Source organism: Pistacia vera, unplaced genomic scaffold (genome assembly GCF_008641045.1).
Source record: "Pistacia vera cultivar Batoury unplaced genomic scaffold, PisVer_v2 Contig144, whole genome shotgun sequence".
In the NCBI taxonomy this organism is placed as follows: Eukaryota; Viridiplantae; Streptophyta; class Magnoliopsida; order Sapindales; family Anacardiaceae; genus Pistacia; species Pistacia vera.
In genome coordinates this window covers 578,362-601,422 of record NW_022195510.1, presented here as the reverse complement: position 1 = coordinate 601,422, position 23,061 = coordinate 578,362, and the positions used below count along the sequence as shown (strand labels likewise).

General features: G+C 36.2%; 5 protein-coding genes across 5 annotated transcripts; 4 read left to right on the top strand and 1 right to left on the bottom strand.

Moving 5' to 3' along the window:
- The first annotated feature begins 1,373 nt into the window (after nucleotides 1-1,373).
- On the top strand, nucleotides 1,374-2,127 carry LOC116123638. The gene has a single exon (XM_031409381.1). It carries the CDS (start codon nucleotides 1,529-1,531, stop codon nucleotides 2,057-2,059), a length of 531 nt encoding a protein of 176 aa, XP_031265241.1. The 5' UTR covers nucleotides 1,374-1,528; the 3' UTR covers nucleotides 2,060-2,127.
- A 752-nt stretch (nucleotides 2,128-2,879) lies between these two features.
- LOC116123727 (universal stress protein A-like protein) lies at nucleotides 2,880-6,054 on the top strand. The gene is made up of 4 exons (XM_031409487.1): nucleotides 2,880-3,216; nucleotides 5,015-5,136; nucleotides 5,334-5,452; nucleotides 5,722-6,054. The coding sequence occupies exons 1-4, from the start codon at nucleotides 3,036-3,038 to the stop codon at nucleotides 5,828-5,830; spliced, it is 531 nt and encodes a 176-aa protein (XP_031265347.1). The 5' UTR covers nucleotides 2,880-3,035; the 3' UTR covers nucleotides 5,831-6,054.
- A 488-nt stretch (nucleotides 6,055-6,542) lies between these two features.
- LOC116123682 (universal stress protein A-like protein) lies at nucleotides 6,543-8,913 on the top strand. The gene is made up of 4 exons (XM_031409426.1): nucleotides 6,543-6,723; nucleotides 8,312-8,388; nucleotides 8,523-8,659; nucleotides 8,775-8,913. Exons 1-4 carry the CDS (start codon nucleotides 6,543-6,545, stop codon nucleotides 8,911-8,913), a joined length of 534 nt encoding a protein of 177 aa, XP_031265286.1.
- Nucleotides 8,914-14,023: 5,110 nt separating this feature from the next.
- On the top strand, nucleotides 14,024-14,788 carry LOC116123681 (secreted RxLR effector protein 161-like). Its single transcript, XM_031409425.1, has one exon. It carries the CDS (start codon nucleotides 14,024-14,026, stop codon nucleotides 14,786-14,788), a length of 765 nt encoding a protein of 254 aa, XP_031265285.1.
- A 5,182-nt stretch (nucleotides 14,789-19,970) lies between these two features.
- Nucleotides 19,971-22,515, bottom strand: LOC116123652. Its single transcript, XM_031409404.1, has 2 exons — nucleotides 22,329-22,515; nucleotides 19,971-22,097 (listed from the first exon to the last, which is right to left on the bottom strand). Exon 2 carries the CDS (start codon nucleotides 22,032-22,034, stop codon nucleotides 19,986-19,988), a length of 2,049 nt encoding a protein of 682 aa, XP_031265264.1. The 5' UTR covers nucleotides 22,035-22,097; nucleotides 22,329-22,515; the 3' UTR covers nucleotides 19,971-19,985.
- Nucleotides 22,516-23,061: the final 546 nt, after the last annotated feature.

Genomic DNA, 23,061 nt, shown 5'->3' with positions numbered 1-23,061 from the left:
TTAATTTGTTCGATGATTTGGTTGCAGTAAAATATTGAAGATTAAAAGAAGTGGCATCTTTAAATGCTGGTCAAACCTAGCTTTCTGCTCTTAAGATACTCTTAATTATAAATTAGTTTTGCAGATTCCCAGTAGATTTTTAATTCTATGTTAAGTTAAACAAATATTATTTTATAATATAAGGTTTCTTTATTGCTTTTTCATCGTGGCCCATCAACTTATGCAGGTAAAGTTTACTGTGTCCCATGTGAAGCAGTTTCATCAGTAAATTTTATAATATAACTATCAGACATTTGTTTATTTATTGTTTTTATTTTTTCACAATGCTTTAATTTACAAGACAATGATTCTTTCTCATTTTGAGTTTTATTCCAACAAAAAATTATATTTGTCATTAATAATTTGTATATATATATTTTTTTCTGATCTATTTTCATTCAACTAAGTTTAAGATCATTGTGTATGTGGAGATGTTAAGATAAAGTCAAGTAGGAGAGAATCTTTAACCAATTATTATCGCCCACATGGTACAAGATTTAAAAAAAAAAAAAAAAGAGATAAAATTTAATCCAAAGAAACTATATCCTAAATTAATTTATTATTAGTAAGCACATGTGACAACATATTTTAACAATTTTAGATGAAATTAGATGGGATCTAAAGCCTCCTAATATGCAATGCAATTACTTGTTAGTTCTGAAAATGAACTGAAAGGCTTATTAAAGGTGAGCGATCAAATGGATGGGGTAATATCTTTGTAGAGGGCTTATTAAAGGTGATGCGTTTTGATGAAAATTCAATTGTCAGAGAAAGAATTGTTGGAAAGCTAAAGAGTGATAGATTTTATTTAAGGGAAACCAATGCACCCAAGTTTAACATTAACTGGGCAACTCACTTGGTGTCTGGTCTCACTCACAATTCCATTTTCAATCTCTCCTTTTTCTCTCTTATCTCACATCTTTCAGCTACATTGATAGACATTTCAAAACCATCATAATTAACATCCTCAAAATGAAAAATATTATTAGTAATACTAATCCAGATATTAATTTATTAGAAGTGTGTAGATGAGGAAATAATACATTTTTTTTTCATTTAAAGCATTTCCATTGTTGTCAACTGTAAAAGTAAGGGAGGTTTAGGTCAAATCATAAAAATGAACCAAATTTGCTCTCCAATCAATAACCAGTCCTCTTCATTAATCAAGACAAATTCCAAAGCAAAATAAAAAAAATAAAATTTATTTACTTACTGTCTCTGATACTCAACAAATCCGAGTCCCAATATCATTTTCATCTCTCTCTCTCTCTCTCTCTCTCTCTCTCTTTCCCTCTGTGTCTGTTGCTTTTTTGCTACTGGGATAAATGCATGGAGGACTTTATGTTTTCTTTGTACGTGCGACATTAAAGTTCAAAGTTAGCACTTGAAGATCATAAGAGTTATGGCTATGGTGTTGATCTTTTTGCAGGTGTTGAAGTTGAAGTACTGATAAGTATATCATCATTCATCATTCATCATTATTCATCAAATGCAGGAGAACCCACCTCGAGTGTCACGTAAAGAGGGGATCCAGGGAGCCGGAAAGGGAGGAGGAGGGCCCACAAGGAGGAATAGATACGCCGTTGCCGTTGATGACAGCGGAGATTTGATAGAGTGTTCCGGCAAGTATTGCAGATCATGCACAACGGGGTTGGTAGCCGATTGTGTGGCGCTCTGTTGCTGCCCGTGTGCGGTGGTGAATATCTTGGCGCTGGCTTTTGTGAAGATTCCGTACATGGTGGGGAGGAAGTGTTTGGGGTTGGGGAAAAAGAAGAGAAAATGCAAGAAAGTGGAAGCTTCATCATCATGTGGGTTTGTGGTGGAGAGAAATTATGGGGATTTGAACAAGGGCAAGTTAGAGATTGAATCATTTGGTGAAGATGAAGAAGAAATGGATGGGAGTGTTCACAGTGCAAGATTGGAAGCAGAGAGGGTGTGGTTAGAACTGTATCAGGTTGGTCATTTGGGTTTTGGAAGAATTTCTTTCACTGGAATTCAATCCCAAGAAAAGGAAAATTAAGGAACAAAATTTGTGATATAGATTACTATTATCATTGTTGTTGTTTTGGACTGTGAAAGTCCCAATTTTTTACCGTTTTCTGGGGTATATTTACGCTTGAGTTTCAGTGATCCATGAATATTGAGAAGCAATGTATTGAAAAAAAGGATTTTTCCAGTGAGAAAATTTTCTTTTATGTGAAATGATATTTTACATATATAGGTATCATTTAGAACTAGTCTACACTACTTAATTACTGCAATAATCCCAATTGAGAGAAGAAGCATAAGGGTAATTAACTATCTCAAGTGATAACAAAGAATCTGACAAATTTTTATTTGAATGGTAGATGCAAAAATATTTGAAGATTTATCCTAAAATCTTGTGTTATATACATGAGGATGAGTTTTGGAATTTTGTTTGGTGAAGATAAAATCTTTGGCATGTGAAACAAGATCACCAGATGTCAGCTTATTTCATACTAATTTTGCACTTAAAACCTTTTCCTTTGTGGGTTAAAGAATCATTTGAAAACCACCTCATAAATTTTCTTTCTTCAGAATGTTTTAAGTTTTCCACCCATTTACTTAATTAACTCAATTCTCTAAAACATTTTGATTAATATAAGTATGTAAATCATGATTAAAAAAAAAATTAAATTTAGAATATTGATTTATATTATAATAAAAAAATAATTTTCTAAATTCTTTTATTTGCGTAATTTCTCATAATAGGAACAAAAAAAAACAACTCTACGCCTTTCGCGGCAAATGATTACCACTCTCTAGAACTTGACGGTTGGCAACTTGGGCCGGTACATGTTAGTATTCAGTCCCATTTAATTACTAAAATGAGCTTAGAGTACAATACGCCACATTCGTATAAATGATAAATCCCTCCATTCTTGAAGATTGAACAAGCAATCGAAGAGAAAACACACACGCAGCAAGATATTGTGACTTGACTCGGTTACTGAACACTAAGGAAGTGAGTTGAAATGGGGAGCTCGGAACCGACTCGGATACTGGTGGCTGTGAGCGAGTCGACTATCAAAGGTTACCCGCACGCTTCTATAAGCAGCACAAGAGCTTTCGATTGGACTATTGAGAAGATCGTGCGCTCTAACACTTCTGGTTTCAAGCTTCTCTTCCTCCACGTCCAAGTCCCTGACGAAGACGGTTCTCTCTCTTGTTCTCTCGTTAAATTACGTATTTGTATTTGTAATTTGTGTCTTTGTGTTTATTTATTTGTTTTGTATATGCTGGTTAGGGTTTGTGAAGTTGGAATATGTGTGCGTTTTAAATTGATGAGAAATTGCGTTGGTTGTGTTGAAATGAACTTGCAGGAGTTGTTAAAGTAAGTAATTAGAGAGCTAAGGCTATGAATTTGAGCGTGAATTTGATGGATTATTGTTTTTATTATGATCTGTGTTGTTTGGAAATGGAGTATAGGAGAAGGAATGAAGTAATCGGAACGTGATTATATTGTGGTGGAGTGATTTTCATAGAAAATTGAAATGTTCAGCTGATGTTGTTTGTATGATTGATTGTTCTTTTATAAAATCTGTTAGCAACCAAGAGAATTGAAATAATTTGAAATAGCCATTCTTTGGTTCTAGAAGTTGCACTTAACTTACATGTACTTGCTATTGTTAAGTATATAGTTTTGTAGCTTTAAATTTTGAAGTGAGTTCATGAAAAGAAAGGTTAAAGAAAGGGGGTTCTTCATTTTCATGCCAAACTCATCAGTATAAATAGTACGTTTACTAGTGTTGTAATTTTTATTACTAATCAATGTTCGGTAGAGAAAATCAGAGTAGCAATCCATTGCTTGAACGAAAAATATATATCTTTCTTTGGCAATGAAAAGGGGAATGCGGACATGTTGGGTTCTGTTCAATCTAAATTACTTAAAACCATGTGCACTGCCCATGTAAATTGTAAAGAATATCAACATTCGGGCCAAGTGCTAACTCCATTTGGAACAGGGGAGTTAACTATGACCTCTTTAACTTACACATACCAGAACTGTATAAGTATGTTTTGGTCAGTCTTGAACCATAGAATAGTTTTTACATTTGTCTTTCTTTTTGATGGCAGACACATGATAGACATGATTCTCTTACATGACTTCAGTGTCCAATGATATTGAGAAGGGAAATTTTGTTCGGAAAGTTCACTACAATGTATATGATTTATAACTCTCTCCTTTTGTCTGTACACAAGGAGAAATTTTAGTAAGGAAGATTACCTTAGAAAGTGTACTTTTTATGTGTCTCTGTCAGTGTAGATATGTTAGATTGTATTAGTTCTTCATATTTTTTAATTTTTTGTCTTGGTTTTGACGAACAATTCATTCAATAATTCTTCTTTGATGAATTTAAATCAAATGTCTTTCTGTATAAGTTTGACATTCTTAATTGCTGATTGATACTTATCTCTCAATGAAGGATTTCTTTCCTTTTGGTGATGAAATTGATTGGATCTGTCATCAAATTTTTATGTTGAGGTTTAGTTATATTGGTTTAGGAGCACTGCTCTGTATTTGTATTGATGACATGAATAATGACATATAGATATAGTCAATTTATTTTAAATCTTGCAATAAGAGGGCTCCTTTGGTTTTATGTATTTCAAGTGGTTGGTCCTGTATGTTGTATTGAGCATGCATAGTATGTCTATGGGCAGCTGAAGCCTTGAAGTTTTCTTGTCTTTTGGAATTTCAAGGATTTTCTTTACCATTCTTTGATTGATCCAAATGGATAAGAGACGGAAGTTTCTGAAGTCAATTTCTGAAACTTTTTTTTTTTTTTTTTTATTGTAAAGGTACAGTCTTAGTGCTCTTATCACATTATGACATTTCTACTTCGTTAGTTGCATTGTAACTATTTGCCTTCCTTATTTTGTATCTACTGCTATGTTGCATATATATGAAGAATGTTACTTGACATGGTATATTGTAACATGATTTGGCTAGGCTTTGATGATATGGACAGTATATATGCATCTCCTGAGGATTTCAGAAACATGCGGCACAGGGACAAAGTAAGAGGGATTCATCTGCTGGAGTATTTTGTTAACAAATGTCATGAGATCGGGGTAATGGATTTATTCTTTTCTCATTTTTTGACCCTCCTCTCTCTTTCATGTGCACTTAGACACATGTACCACTCATTCCATCTATCTATGGCAGAATGAATATTTTGGGGGCAACTTGAACTTGTTGTAGTTTGATTATTTCTATTTCCATTTTCACATTGCATAGTTATATTGTGTAAATATCAAAATGCTTGTAGATTGCTTGTGAATCATGGATCAAGAAAGGAGATCCCAAAGAAGTTATCTGCCGTGAAGTGCAACGAATCCATCCGGATCTCCTGGTTGTGGGAAGTCGGGGACTTGGCCCTTTTCAGAGGTATGCTTATTCATTGTGCTTATAGATAGTCAGTTTATGTAGTTGATGTCGCTTCTTGTATTCTTTTATACTATTACTAAAATTATTGGACTCAATTTCCTTTTCTTTTATCATTTTGAAACTACCAGAATCATATCTAATTACATTTCTGTTTCATGAATTTCCTTATGGTTTTACAGGAATGGTCATGACTTAATATCATGATATACATGATGCATAAGTCAAAATTTCCTTACCTAAGAATTTATTATGGTTAATGTGTTTTGCAGGGTTTTCGTTGGTACCGTGAGTGAATTTTGTGTGAAGCATGCTGAGTGCCCTGTTATAACCATTAAACGCAGAGCAGATGAAACTCCTGAAGATCCTGTTGATGACTGATTTTATCTGTGTTTCGATTTCCTTATCTGTGTTGATAGACTTTGGACAGCGAAGAATCAGTTTGGGAAATATAAGATGTATTGTTTGAGATTGTCTTGGCCATTTGTTGACAACATATACTGTGGATGAATATGATTATTTGTAATTCATCAATGGTCGTGGGTTTGCTATGAAGTTCCTTTCGGGCGAACTCTCAGTGAATGAAATCTTTGTAAATTCTGCTATTTATGTCTGTCGCCATCTGGCTTGCCAAACATGTTATGGTGCTTTGTAGCAGTCACTGGTTCAATCAGAAAACTCCACCAACGCAGTATAAATAATTATATAATATACGTATAAAATAATTTATGTTGAAAACATGGATACGAATTATAATGTGATACACTTCCATCACTGAAATTATTTAAATTATTTGAGATTCCAAATGATACACCGCTCCACTCAATTTGTAACCGTCTTGCAAGAACCAACGAGGGTATAACAGGAATTTAATAAATTTGCCCCACCATTTTGGCGCCAAAACGATTACCTCAGTTCCCACATGCTGCCTCCGAATCTTAAACTAACCGACTGGCCGTTATCCCATAACTAACAAGGCCAACGTTAGCAAACAAACACCAACACACAATATAATCACTCACTTCACTGCCTATATAAGTCTCTGGCTTCTTGATTTTGTGGAAGATTATTGTGATTGAGAGCGAGTTGAGATATGGAGAGGACAGAGAAGACTAAGATAATGTTTGCAGTGACAGAGTCGAAGCGCCATGGCTACCCTCACCCCTCCGCAATCAGCAGAAGAGCTGTGTTCTGGACTCTTGAAAAGATCGTTCGCTATAACACAAGTGGTTTCCATCTTTCCTTCATCCACGTCCATTCCCCTGCCGCTACTTGTATGTAGTCCTTTGTTGTACAATTAGGTTTCTGTTTGTTTGTTTCTTGAGAAAGTGAAAGAAAAGTAAATGATTAACTAGAACTTGATAAATTTTGAGGTTATCTAACGTTTTTTCTTTTTCCATGAAAATTGTAATTATCTTGTCCTTCGATCGATTTCAACTACATTTGCATGTTCTCTTTGGAGTCAAATGTATCGGATGTTATGTAATTTGTGTAATTTTCTGAGCGTTAATCGCATGTATGTTTCCAGCGTTCCGTCCTCCGCGTCCATCCGCCTGGCTCCTCTCTTATGTATTCATTTGTTGTAACTATGTTTCTGTTTGTTTTGTTTCTTGATAAAGTGAAAGAAAAGTAAAGGAATAACTAAACCTTGATAATTCTTGAGGTGATCTAAGACTGTTTTCCATGAAAATTGAAATTATTTGTTTGTCGATCGATTTCAACTACATTTTCTTGTTTTCTTGTGAGCCAAATGGATCGCAAGGTTATATAATTTTATGTAATTTCCTTTGCATTAATTACACGTAATTGATGTTTACAGTTAATTATATATCTTGTGTTCTGTTTGGTCCCTCAGAAAATGGAGAAAATTAATAACAAGTACTAGTTTAATCTCGAGTGATTCACTCTCTCCAGGGAAACCTATCCTTCATCCTCTGTTCCGAATTAAAACTTAATTTCTTGTACATGTTTAATTCCTTGGAAACCAAAAATGAAAAGTGCGCACATTCTTAATGTTAACCTTTACCTTAGCATAGCTTGATTTATCTTATTTGATTTTGTTGTTGACGGTGCTTTCTTTTTCGTATGAATTAACCACATTCTGTATGCATACACTACTATAGTAACATTAAAGGAAGTTCTTTCGGGTCTGAAGAACAATTCATTAGATAGTTTCGTTATATTTTTACTGAAAATTTCAATCAAATAAAATTACACTAAAATGTAGTTATGCTTGAATTGAAAATCAATAATTGCTTGTTTAAGTTTTCTTTTCTTTTATTTTAGCCTTTTAGGCAAAGATTAAGAGATTGGAATAGTAGAATTTAGACTTAAAAGAATCTTAGTTTCTTTTATAAATATTCCTTTACAGTATGTGCTTAATTTTTTATTTAATAATCTCAATACTTAATTAAATGGTTTTAATAACTTCATTATTAAAACCATGTTCCTTAAATTTTTCTCATGCTTAATTCTATTAATTTTTTTATGCATACAAGTCAAATTTCTAAGGTGCCGTTGGACTTATATTTTAAGCATGTACAAATCACATATGTTCCTTAAATTTGTCTTTTGTTTTGGAAAAGGGAAATTCCCTTATAGAAAACTAAGGGTGTATTATTTACAGTATAAGTTATACAATTTGTTGTTTCTGAAAATAAGAGTTTGTATTTGAACTGTTTTTTAAGAAGAGTTAGGGATTAATTTGTTTTACAATATGCACTTCCATTTCTCTAAATGGGCGATTAATTAGATGAAGCTTAATCTTTTGTAATACTTGATCTATCTGACCTGATACTGCTGTGTGCATGTATAATGCATAAATATGAAGAATTAATATTACTTGTACTATGTTTTGGGCAGGTACACAATTGGAGAAGAACAACTCAAACGGAGATGCACTGCTGCAGTATTTTATCAACAGATGTAATTCGCTGGAGGTAATGGATTACCAGTTTCTTCTGGGCAGATTCAATTTGTTGCATAGTTATTATTTTCCCTTAATACATATATATATATATATATATATATTTAATTTCAGTATAACTTATTAATTTTATGGCAATGCTTGTAGATTGATTCTGAAGCAATCAACAGGGCAGGTCTCAATGTGAGCAAAATTATCTGCAAAGAAGCGAAACGAAAAAATGCAGATCTTTTGGTTGTGGGAGGTATAGCACGTCAACGCACTAGTCTTGATCTTTGGAAGAGGTATTATATATTTGTATTTGATGTTCACTTCAGTAAAATTAATTTTTTGTGTGTTTGAGGAGTATTATTTTATTTTATATGTAGCTGAGAATGAGATTTATACATAAATTTGCAGGATTTTTTCTGCTGAGGTGATTGAACATTGTGTGGGGCATGCCAAGTGCCCAGTTCTGACTTACAGACGCAGTGAAGATGATAATAATGAGGATGAGATTGATTATGATCGGGTGGCCGGTGGTCAGCGCCAGGACTGAATTCGTTTTTCATCTAAATTGAACTGGGGTTTTTGTTTCTAATTTCATCAAACCATGCATGAATGAATCAGGACATGGGAACACAAAAACTGAAAGCTATTTTGTTTGAATCAGCTTTAGTGTTGTCGGCTGAGCCTATCGCTATATGCATGGTTTCAACACTTAGTAGATTTCTGTTTTGGACTTAAAACTGATCTCAATAATATTCTGCCGATATGACTATCATATTATGTTTAGCTAATTTTCCGTTAACCTTGTACGTTTCACAATGTGAGTTTAATGTATGTTTTTAGGTTCAATCTCCTTCGTGGAATGTGTCCTGTGTCCAGTTACCCAAGTATAAAACTGAAATCAGGACTTCATAAACACATTTTTTTTTTTCAGAATGAAGGAAATTAAATTCCCACTTATGATCTTCATCTCCTTGTGAATGCAAGGCTTAAGGTAACTAGTTGTTATTAGGTAAATCCATGCGTTTTTGCATTCTTTGCATATTCAAGTACAAAATTAATATGTTCATAAAAATTCTCGAGTCTTGAGAGGGGTAAGCAAATGGTTGGTCGAATAGGTTTAACCCAGACCATAATAAAATTTGTCCAAGTCTTCTGTCTTTCCATGAAGTCTATTTCCTAAAAATTTGTTTATACTTTTTCTGTTCACTTCCAGTCAAGACGCATAATGACTTAGATGTTAAAGCATCATTTAAGTATTAGCATATACGACAGTAAGATAATAAAGTAAATATGTATTAATTCGTAATAAATTAAATTGTAATAATTTGTTTAAAGTAACGATAATTCTTTCATTGCCGATCAAAATTGATAAACTATAAAGTTAGCGAAGATTAAAGATTATATTGATTGTTGAAGCTAGCTTTTTTTTTTTTTTTTTTGGGAAGAGGGGTTGAACATTAATTCTTGTTTGGAATTGCAAAACCGTTTCACACTCCAACTGTTAGGGTGATGGCTTCATACGGTAATGTTTTATCATTAAGTGAAACGACGTCGTTTTGAGCCAAGCAAAGATTAATCCTGTCCGTTGACTGGCTGAGCATCCAACGGTGGCAAATCAGTCTGATAGTCAACAGTATAAAAGCACTGCAACAGTCTCTTCTCAAAACAGTTGAACCCTTTTCTTCGTGTTTTCTCTTTTTCTCTGTAAAACGAATAGCCTCCTTTAGGGTTTGGGTATTGTCTTGATCGTGAATCTTGTAACAGGGTGTTTGAGTGGCTGGTTTGCAGGCCACTTGAGGGTACTAGAGTTTGCAGTGTATCTTGGGTGTTAGATCTGTTTTTGTAGGGTATTACGGGTTCTGTAAAGATCTGGTTAAGGGTTTGATTCTTGGTCAATTGTGTTCTACAATCTTGATCAATATAGTGCAGCGAGCTCGCTGGTTTCCCGAGCTCAACGTGGACGTAGCTTGCTCATATCCGAGCAAGTGAACCATGGTAAATCTTGGTGTTGTGTGTGTGAATCTTTTTGTGGTTTTTGTGTTTGCTTTCTAGTTGATCTGTTGCAAGTAGGTATAACAGTGGTATCAGAGCCATTTCTCAAAGGCTAGGGTTTCTTTACGAAAATTAGGGTTTTGCAATTTTGGGGATTTTGCAAAATTAGGGTTTCGTGAAATTAGGGTTTCTGAAAATTTGGGACTTTTCGAATCTGTGATTCCCTGAGTCTCCAATAGGATCTAGGGAGTCAAATCTAGGCTAAGTTTAAAGGTATAAAGGCTGGAAACGAGTAACCGCCTTAAAAACTGTCTGACAGTATTTGGCAACATCTGGTATAACAACGCCGCGTACCTCTTAGGCCTTTCTTTCCTATCGTTTCAGAAAAAAAAAATGAGTACTACTCGCATGGAGATCTCCCAATATGATGAGAAGATCGATTTCGGGAGTTGGAAAAAGAAGATGAAATCTCTCCTCTCACACAACAAGGTTGCAATTGCACTGGAAGAAGACACCAAGAAATGGCCAGAGGAAAAACCGACGAAGAAGGAGGAGGTTAATGAAGAGGCTTACAATCTGATCGCTCTGAATTTTTCAGACAGTGTCCTCAGAAAGGTAGATGGTATCGAATCACCACTAGAACTGTGGAGTAAACTCAATACTTTGTATGCTTTACAATCTGCTCCTAATTTAGCTTTCTTGAAAGGTACTTTATTTTCTTACAAAATGGATAGTTTTAGGAGTATAGAGGACAACTTAGACGAATTTATTAAAATGACTCTGATCCTTAAAGGAACAGATCAAGAATTAGGTAGTACTAGCCTTGCTATGATCCTCTTGAACTCATTGCCTGATGACTACCAAGTAGTCAAAAATGCATTACAGTACACTAGTACTATACCAACCCTAGATCTAATAATTGCAGGTATTAAGGCTAGGGAGTTAGAGTTGAAAGTCCAGAAAATGAGTGGGTCTAACCTGTTTGTTAAAACAAAAATGGAGTCTAGTCAGACAAGGAGAAACAATTCTGTGAATAAGGGGAATAGGAACAAGAAAAAATGGAAGGGTAATAACAAGAGTAAAGAAACTAGAAAATGTTTTTTTCTGTAATAAGGCTGGCCATATTAAAAAGAACTGTTTTGAATTGATCAAGAAACAAAAACAAGGGAACACAGAGACAAACCTAGCCACCAGTACAAACCTAGTAGATGAACCTGAGGTGCTTACAGTGTCAATGTCTGACACTGCCAATGAGTGGGTACTGGACTCAAGATGCTCTTTCCATATGAGTCCAAACAGAAATTGGTTCCAGGAGTTTGAGGACACTGACTCAGAAATTGTTTACATGGGGAACAATAATGCATGTAGGGTTAGAGGTATTGACTCTATAACTCTAAGTCTTAGCACTGGAAAGCTGGTTAAACTCACAAGAGTCAGGTATATCCCAGAACTAAAAAGAAACCTGATATCACTAAGCACCCTAGATGAAACAGGCTGTAGTTATAAGGCAGAGAATGGAAGCTTGAACATATACAAAAATAGGAACCTTATCCTGACAGGAGAGAAAAAGAATGGGCTTTAAATACTCTGTGGGAACATATCCTCTAACTGTTTGAACTCTGTGACTAAGCCTGTCAACCTATCCAACACTAAAAAATGGCACCTTAGACTAGGTCACATAAGCCAAAGAGGCATGGATACCCTGAACAATCAAGGTTAGTTTGGTAAGGATAAGATCTCTTCACTGGATTTCTGTGAGAATTGCATACTAGGAAAACAACATAGAAACAATTTCCAAAAGGGGGTACACCAAGCAACTAGTCCACTTGAGTACATCCACTCTGACCTGTGGGAACTTGGGAGGATTAGAACCTATGGGGTAAACAACTACTTTATGTCCCTAGTAGATGATTACAGCATAAATGTTTGGGTTTACCTATTAAAGACTAAGGATCAAGCCTTAGAAAAGTTTAGGGAGTGGAAACTCTTAGTTGAAAATCAGATGAATAAGAGGGTTAAGGTTCTCAGAACTGACAATGGGTTAGAATACTGCAACCAAGAGTTTGATAAGTTCTGCAGGGATGAAGGGATTATGAGGCATAGGACTGTGAAACACGCCCCTCAACAGAATAGGGTGGCTGAGAGAATGAACAAAACACTCTTGGATAAAGTGAGATGCATGCTTATCACCTCCAAACTCCCCACCTCTTTTTGGGGAGAAGCCCTTACCACCTCTGCCTACCTGATAAATAGAAGTCCCTCCACTGCTATCAACATAAAATGTCCAGAAGAGATGTGGACTGGAAGTAAAACCTGATCTGGGACACTTGAGAGTTTTTTGCTATGCTGCATATGCACACACTGTTGGTGGAAAACTGGAACCAAGGTCAACAAAGTGTGTTTTTCTGGAATACCAAGAAGGAACAAAAGGGTACAGACTGTGGGACAAGGAGTCCCCTGGGGTTAAAGTAGTAGTAAGCCGAGATATAATTTTTAATGAGAGTATTTTCCCTTGTAAAAGTACTAACTCTAATGTAGGTCCAAATCCAAGTGTAAGGGAGAGTTCTAGTCAGCCTAAGACTACACAAATTGAGGTGGAGCTTCCTGCCTAACCTCAACCACTGCAGGATCCTGAAACCACCCAGGAAACTGAAGCTGTTCCTGAACCTAGAGGAGAAGCTGGACATTATGATCCCGAACAAGAGGATGAGACAGAAACAGCTGAAGATACTGAAACTCAGGTTAAAAACTTGCAAGATTAGCAACTTGCAAGAGATAGGGCCAGAAGACAGGTAAGGATTCCCACAAGGTTTTCATATGCTGACCTTATCTATACTGCCCTTCTTGCAGGTACAAAATTGCAGAGAATTGAACCAGAGACTTATGAGGAAGCGGTAAACTTTAAGGAAAGGGATAAATGGAAGGCTGCCATAGAAGCTGAGATGAAGTCTCTAAAGGTGAACAAAACCTCGGCTCTTGTACCAAAGCCAAAAGGGCAGAAGGTAATCCAATGTAAGTGGCTGTTCAAACTGAAGGATGGAGCAACAACTAGAGAACCACTCAGGTATAAGGCTAGACTAGTAGCCAAGGGCTTCACCCAAAGAGAGGGAATAGACTTCAATGAAGTCTTTTCCCCAGTGGTTAAGTATGAAACAATTAGATTAATGCTCTCCATTGTAGCCCACCTAGATTTAGAACTTGAGCAATTAGATGTGACTACTGCCTTCCTCCATGTGGATCTTGAGGAAGAGATCTATATGAACCAGCCTATAGGATTTATAGATCCAAAGACCCCTGACCATGTCTGCCTTCTTCTCAAATCTTTATACGGCCTAAAACAATCCCCCAAACAATGGTACAAAAGATTTGACACATTGATTGTGAGTATAGGTTTCACTAGGAGTAAATATGATAACTGCTTTTATTTTGCCCTAAGTGATAACCTGCCTATGTACTTACTGTTGTATGTGGATGACATGCTAATAATTAGCAAGTCTAAGTCCCTGATTTGTAGATTAAAGGAAAAATTGAGTGCTGAGTTCGAAATGAAAGATTTAGGAAATGCTAAAAAGATCCTAGGAATGCAAATTGACAGAAATAGGCACAAATGTGAGCTGAAAGTGCACTAGTGTTCATATCTGCACAAACTAGTAGAAAAATTTGGAATGGCAGATGCAAAACCTGTTACAATCCTACTGGCCAGCCACTTTACACTGAGTAAATCACAATGTCCTAGAACTGAACCTGAAATGATTAAGATGGAACATATCCCATATGCAAATGTGATAGGATCTCTTATGTATGCCATGATTAGCACAAGGTCTGACTTAGCCTTTGTAATTTCCTTACTCAGTAGGTATATGTCTAACCCTAGTATGGATCACTGGATTGCTTTAAAATGGGTTCTGAAATATATCAATGCTACCTTAAATGTTGGATTGCATTACTGTAAAAGAACTGCTTCACTTGAGTTGGTTGGGTTTGTAGATGCAGATTTTGCAGGTGACAGAGACACCAGGAAATCAACTACTGCATACTACTTTACTTTAGGAGGCAACTGCATTAGCTGGAAATCCCAATTACAGCTGACAGTTGCATTATCCACTACTGAGGCTGAATATGTGACTGTTGCTGACATATTCAAAGAAGCTATCTGGCTAAAAGGAATTCTTAGTGAAGCCAAGTTAACAAGTCAAAGTCCTGTCATCTTTTCTGACAGTCAGAGTGCAATACATTTGAGCAAGAATCCAGTGTACCATGAACGTACGAAACACATAGATGTGAGATATCACTTCGTAAGGGACCTGATCTCAAGAGATGAGATAGCACTTCTAAAGGTTTCAACCGAAGAAAATCCAGCAGACATGGGTACCAAGACAGTCATTCATACCAAGTTCAAGCACTGCTTGAATTTGTTATTCATTCAGTAAACCAAAGTGACCAGAGCAATGAAGGATTCCATAAAGAGTAAGCTGCACTACAGTCACGAATAAACCCATCAAGGTGGAGATTGTTAGGTGATGGCTTCATACGGTGACGTTTTATCATTAAGTGAGACGACGTCGTTTTGAGCCAAGAAAAGATTAATCCTGTCTGTTGGCTGGCTGAGCATCCAACAGTGGCAAATCAGTCTGATAGTCAACAGTATAAAAGCATTGCAACAGTCTCTTCTCAAAACAGTTGAACCCTTTTCTTCGTGTTTTCTCTTTTTCTCTGTAAAACGAATAGCCTCCTTTAGGGTTTGGGTATTGTCTTGATCGTGAATCTTGTAACAGGGTGTTTGAGTGGCTAGTTTGCAGGCCACTTGAGGGTACTAGAGTTTGCAGTGTATCTTGGGTGTTAGATCTATTTCTCTAGGGTATTACGGGTTCTGTAAAGATCTAGTTAAGAGTTTGATTCTTGGTCGAGTTGTGTTCTGTAATCTTGATCAATATAGTGCAACGAGCTCGCTGGTTTCCCGAGCTTAACGTGGACGTAGCTTGCTCATATCTGAACAAGTGAACCACGGTAAATCTTGGTGTTGTGTGTGAATCTTTTTGTGGTTTTTGTGTTTGCTTTCTGGTTGATCTGTTGCGAGTAGGTATAACACCAACTAAATGAAAATCAATGTTGGTAGTGTGAAATTGAAACATGCCTTTGGTTTTTCAATATCAGTGGTTTCTACATGCATATATTATATTAAGAAACAGTCGCAGCCAAAAAAAATATACAACTCTTCAAAAATGTTCAAAATAACCGCCATTTCACTACCAATCCTAAGCACCCTTCCCTTCCTCCTCCACCTCTTCCTCTTCCTCAGCCATGCAGACTCCTCCCAACTGTATGATGAAGAACATGCAGTGCTAATAAAACTAAAGCAACCACCGCCCATCACCCACTGGACCCCGTCAAACCCCAGTGCTGCACCTGGCCTGAAATCACCTGCACTCGCTATTCCATCACCCGACTGTACCTCAACATCACGAGCATCACCGAAATAATCCCATCCTTCATTAGTGATCTTAAAAATCTGACCCTACCAGACCTACATTACAACTATATTCACGGCCAGTTTCCAAGAGTTCTCTTAAACTGTTCTAAGCTTCCTGATGATATTGATAGCTTATCTCGGCTCCGGTACCTCAGTCTAGGCTCCAGTAACTTTGCATTCGACATATCTGCAAGTGTTTGGTATTTAATGGAGCTTAGAGAAATTAATCTTTATCAGAATCAGTTTAATGGTTCTTTTCCACCAGAAATTGGCAATTTGCACAATCTTGAAATATTAGGGTTGGAATATAATACGAAATTTCTTCCATCGAGGTTGCCATCAAATTTTACACAATTGAAAAAGCTGAGGACTTTGTGGATGGTTGAAGTAAATTTGATTGGTGAAATCCCTTGAAATGACTGGCAATATGACCGCGCTTGAGGTGCTGGATTTATCAACAAGTAGTTTGACCGGGAAAATCCCTAGCGGCATGATCATGTTATAAAATTTGAGGCTCCTATATCTTTACAGAAACATGTTATCGGGGAGATTCCACAAGTTGTTGAATCATTGGACATGACCGTCATTGATCTCTCAGAAAACAATGTAACTGGGAGAATATGTAAAGGATTTTGGGAAGCTTGAGAAGTTGGTACTTGGTAGGCTTGAGTTTAATGTGCAATCAATTATCTAGCGAGATTCCAGAGAGCATTGCGCGAATTCCAACACTGGAAGAAGTTAGACTGTTTTGCAAAAATTTACAGGTGGTCTTCCTCAAGACTTAGGTCTATATACAGCCCTTGTAGGTTTGGAGGTTGTATCCAATAAGCTTACTGGCAAGCTGCCCGAACACTGACGTGCTGGTGGGAATTGTAAGTCTGTTCTATATTAGCATTTACAGAACTAGTTTCAGTGGGAAAATCCCCCTAGGTCTATGGACGGCATTGAATTTAGAAAATATGGGGATAGGTGATAATAAGTTTACGGGTCAGCTTCCTGATAAATTGGGAACGCATCTATCTTCTATTGTGATTAGTAGCAACAGGTTATATGGAAAAATTCCTGCTGGAGTGAGTTTTTGGAGGAATCTGCAGGCGTTCAAAGCCCGCGATAACCCATTTACTAGTTTCAAGGAGATTTAAAAGCTATTAGGGATGTTTCATGTTTGGTAAGTCTTATTGTATGATTAATGATACAATAAATAATTGTTTAAAAATTTAATAAAAAATAAAAATATATAAATTAATGTAATATATGATGCATATAGCAACACATTACATTTCACAGGGTTGGTTTGCTTCACGGTCATATAACATAACGAGAGTAATCTTCGTTTATTTGCAAGATTTCGTTGTTTGGTTTACAAGTAATAAAATATTACGGGTATCTTTTATTGTAAATAGTGTTTATTGTTGATAATATAAGAGGTAATCAGATACCCCAACAGAAGGTGTTATTAAAAAATTATCGAACTAATATGATTTTTATACCTATTTTGCTCTTAATTAAATAGCATTTCGGACACAAAAGCCCTCAAATGTCTACCAAATAACCATTACCCAACCTTCTACATTTGAAAATTTAGCTAAAACACCCCAACCACAAAAAAGTTTAAAAGTTAACAAAATAACCCCAATCATCTAAGACCACCACCGACTGTCGATAACAGTTGCCCTAATGACGAATGATTGGCGAATCTAGCGGTTAAGACCCGTTTCCGACCATAGATATGTGATTCATGGCTTGAAATGGTCATATCTAGTCATGAAATGGCCATAAATCTAGCTTTGAAACGACCGTCGTTTTACGACCGCATCTTTGGTCATGAAACGACCAGATCTACCCGTTTTTTACGCACGACCGACTAGATCTCGTCAGTCGTGCACCATGATGACGACTTCCAGCAGCTGCCAATGGTGGTGGCTAGCTATCGACAATGGCTTGAGGTGGATGGGAGTGATTTTGCTACAAATTAAAGTTTTAAATGACTATGGTGTTTTAGCAAAATTTCAAATGTATGGAGTTAAAATGAATTATTCAAAAAATAATATTATATTAATATTTAAAAAAAGAGGGCAATTTAATAATCTCTATAACATATCTACCTATTTATCTTCACAATAAAAAATATAAATATAACATATTCACCAATTTATTCGAACCAACCAAACACATTTCCTTAAACATTCACAGTAATCTTCAAAGTGATCTATCTTTTCATTAATATAACACCCTCCTATAATAAAACATTATATGATCCAAACGCATTATATAGTATTAATATATTAATACTGTACATCTAATATACTATAGTGCTATTCAATACAATAAAATGCTATTAAACCTAAATTTGAATATCTATAATTCCTGAAGAGGGGAAGCACAAGGGATCAACTTTCATAATTTCGTGGATTTCTGATGCGGGAAGTACTCCGTGAGTCCGTGTATTCACTTTCATTGCGTTCCAGGGCTGAAGGCACTCTGATTCCTTCCCCAGCCCTGTTTTTGGTGAATACGATGCAAGAAACTTCGATATAAATTTGCTTTTCCATAGTGTTTTCTTCAATTTCTAAAAGTTCTTTGTCCGTCCGATAACTAATGATTAGTGCTAATAATACTTTCAGATATCTTCAAAACTCAAAAGCATTTGTTGCTTATATTAGCTAATAAGGGCTGAATAATGAGTTCTTATAATCCAGGCAGTGAATGTTTTGTCATTTCAAAAATGAATCTGATTAATAATAGCCAATAAATTACAAGGGAAAAAGAACTTAGGATAGTCCTTCGGAAATTTCTCATATTCCCACCTAATTATTTTAGGACAGTGGACATATAGAGGCTTTTTTCTTTTAATTTACATGTAATCATCCTCTGATAAATGCTAAGCTGCTTAATACAATAATGGGACACTAAGAACTAAACTGCAGATTTGAAGAACCAAGCAACCCACTAAGAAAGAAAAAAACTCAAGAAAAAAAATTAGATAACTCGTAAATTTTACGAGATCGCATATCTTTTAGAAAATGCAGAAAAGGGAGATTTGAATCTGAAAGAAGTAACTTAATTCGCATTGTTATGATATATTGAACATCGCTAATTTGCAAAGACAGATACACTAAATGTTAACTCTATAAGGATGACCAAACGCAATAGTTCACAACTATAACTAAAGCAAGACCTCTGTATCATATTACCTCCTACACACAGTAAACTTACTCCTACAGCCATACAGCAATCTACGGATAGCAATATTATCTCTACATCTACACATGCATCAGCATTTATGTATAGTAAAGGGTAGATTGCACGAATCGAAAAGCTAGATATCATGCTTTCATCGCCAAATCTAAGACGAAGAAGAACCAACCACAGTGCTTACCTTTTCTAAGAGGCCATTTACCTCGCCCTCTAATTTGGATTTCAAGTCGGGGGACATCTTTCCAGCTGAGTTCTCCAACACTAAGGCAATAGTCTCCAGTTTCTGCCTTATGTAGTTAAATGGTGACGACTCATCAACAGTTGATTTAGAAGCAGATTTCTTTTCTGGGGTCTTGCTCCCCTTAGCTGAAAGAGATTTTGCATTTGATATCTCCTTAAGTTTCCGCATCTTGGAAGGAGAGGAGGAATGCTGAAGCCTGAATTTGACATTAGAGTCTCCAAAGGGCCTGCTGACCTCAGAACTTTTCAAGGCTTCTTCTGCATCGGAGCTTCTTAAAAAAACAATCTGGGCTCTAAAATTGTTATAGAACATTTCTGTTTCTTCTTCATTCAGAGACCCAAACTTGCTATATATTTTGATAAGATCATCTTTTGAAGGCAATGCAGATCCTGGGCCAAATGTCACAGAGAGGTATGCAGGTGAGGCTTTCTCATCTGATTTCTTCTCATCAGCATTTTTATTTCGTGCTGCTTCCCCATCAGTTTCTTTATTGTCCCTCTTCTTATTTTCTAACCTGCCAGCTTTCTTGGGTTTAGACGATTTTGCTTTATCATCAATTTCCCCTTCTCTTGTCTTCACTTCAGGTGCCGTTGCAGCTTGATTGAGTTTCATTGTACCCAATTTTTCTTCTTCATTCTTCTTGAGCTTTTTCCGCCGTGTTGTCTGTTCCGGGGACTTTTGATCAGTTTGATTTTGATGGTTTGCTGAAGAACCAGGTTCACATTCTAGTGTCTTTCTCTTTGTACCAGGCTGACTTTTGTTGTAAATTTGGTAGTTGGATCCATCGCAATAGACTGCGCTTCTTAACTTTCTTTGCATCAATGTTTGTGTTGTGATCTAGTTTTAGTGTTTCAAGACTTAGGACATCAGATGTCTCATGCCCCACGCCAACATGTTTAGAGTCTTTCTTCTGTACCACCTGATCACTACACGAAATAATTGGAGGAGACCCAGACTCAACAACATTGTCAGAAGCCTTTCTCAACTGCTGCGCTGCCTGAGCTTCACTAGAAATTTTCAAATATTCGGCTATCATGTCTTTTTTGCTTTGCCTCCTATTTATATCTGTGTAAGGAGGTGACAGGTACTTGCTCTTTTTCCTTTCCCTTGATAAGAAGCCCTTCTCAGTGTGGTCTTTGGACTCACCATCATCTCTTTGAATCATCTTCCTTTCTCTAGACATAGGGCTGGCATTACTTTCTTCTTTGCTCCCACCACCATCATTGTCGGCACTTGAACCTTTACTCTTCCTCTTCTCCCTTGACAGAAGAACCTTTTTCGTTTCTTCCTTGACCCTGATACCATCCCTTTCATCACTGTGGATTTCACTCCCAGTAACTTGAGTAGTTTCTAAAAGCTTGGTCACTTTCCTCCTCTTTGGTTTAGAACTTGAATTACTCCCAACATTAGCTTCATCATTGCCTTTCCTCTTCCTCCTTCCAGATGATGTCACCGGATTTCCTGTGCCAGTTCTCTCTTTCAATGAATCCTCCCCAACATTTTTAGCTCGATCATCCACATCTCCTTCCATAATTTCAGCAATGCTTTTCTGTTTTCTTCTGTGGTATTGCCCATTCTCTGAAGCCTCAAGGCACTTCTGCAGCAAGGACATATTAGTTTCTTCTTCCACCGGCCCTTGGATAGGGATTTCTGTCATGTTTTTGACATGAATTATGTCCAACAATCCGTTTTGGTCGTTGTCTTCGAGGCCTGGAATCGGCTGAGATTCATGGAATAAAGCCAACTGATACCCCCCTTTTGCACGATAAAAAGCCGACAGCCAGCACTTTAATTCAGTGAACTCAAGCATATTAGTCATCGAAACAACTTGTGCAACGCGTTTCAATTCAGTTAGGCATTCTGATGGTCCAAATAGATAGGTCCAAAGCTTTGAAATTCCACAATCAGGCACAAGAACTCCTTGCTTAATCCCACTATTCATGGTCAACGGTCTTTCAAGTCCAACCAAACTCTCTTTTGGTACACAAGAACAAGTCATCTTCAATTCCATAAGTCTACCAATCTCAGCCACCGCTTTCTGAACAGCACTAACAAAGTTCTTTGACGTACTCTGCTTTGACATTTCCTCAAAATTCTCCACAAAAGGCTTCAACTGGTATGGATGACACCAAGCAAAAGTTCCATCGAAGTATGCCACAAGAAGCCTATCCCTTTTTCTTATCTTCAAGGCATAGTCTGAAGCATAGCAAGAATCATAAACTTGCCCTGGCCACCATGGATGACTCTTAATCTTACCCCAGATGAAATCACCCACACAGAACTCATACTCTCCGTCAATGAAATCATCTTCCTCCTCATCGTTGCTGTCATTCACCTCATCTGGATTTTGCCTATTTTCCTCCCTCTCACCAAAATCCCTAATTTCATTTGCATCCATTTTCCCCATTTCAGTACTGATATCAGCAAGAAGCGAAACGCCATCTTCATCACCACCGCCCATACCATCACCGGCCAATTCAATTACAGCATCCATAGAAGAGGCTGTTCCTTCCGCACTCTCACTAACACCTCCATTTTTAACTTCCACTTCAGTCTCAACAATCTTGGTTTTAACCACTGTAACAACTCCACCCAAATTACCACCACATAAATCTTCGTTACCATTTGTAGAAACCCTAACCCCATTTTCTTTGCTATTTTCAGCTGAACCCACACCAACCATCAACATAGAAGACTTCGAGCTTTGATTTAAACTTCTAACACCGGAGTTCTTAGATTTTACTCCATCCGGCAAATTTTTTTCCATTTTCCCGGAAAACACTAAACTTCCTCAAGAAAACCCACGTAAAAAAAAAATTTCCTTAAACCGCTGTAACATCAAAATTTCAAGAAAGAAGAAAAACGAACGTTAAAACCAACACACAGAATCTAGGGTTTTCCTTTAATACTGAACTAAACAATACCCGCTTCACATGCATTAAAAATAAAACTTTTCAGCAATAAAAAATAAAATTTAAAATTTCTAGCTACTTACATACAAAAAGATAACACTAACAGTATCAAAAACTTTGACCCCCCCAAGAAAATAATAATAATCTACCTGACGAAGAAGAGCTTTCGAGCTTGCACTGTTTAAGAGTAAAATTTCCTCTCCACACCATTTTCAAGAATACGAAAAGAGAGAGAGGAATTGAATTTCAGAAACAACAGAGCGAACAAGTGGGGCTATGGATATAGAAAATCTCTAGTGTTAAAAAGAAAATTACAAAGATAAAAATGTTGCAAGAATTAGGGTTCAGGTAGGCGGTTACTATTACAATTTTTATTTTATTTATAATAAACATCTATGTTATGTTGTCTGTAAGTGAAAGGTCAGGTCCACTTTTTTTACGTGCGCGAGTGGACTTTGATTTTACACTCGCGCTCTATATGACCGCCGATTGTTTGTTGTTTGGTTTCTCCGTGCTAAGAGATAAATTAAATCTTATTGGTTTTAAAATTTTATTAAAATATTTCTTAGGTTTTTTAAATTTTTATAAGGAGATTTACTAATTTTATATTATAATTTTTAATTTCACGCAATTAAACATTTGATAAAATGGTTTTTAGATACCTGTATTGTTTATTTTGCAATTATGAAAATGAATAAGATTATTGTCAATATTTAGTAATAAGTGTATATAAGAATACTTTTACTATATGGTAATTTATATTATGGTTTAAATTCAATAGCTTGTCATATATAGATTCAAATGATTTATTATCATGTTATTTATATGTTAACAATGAGAAAATCTTCGGTGTTAGATAGATTTATGATCAATTAATAAGAG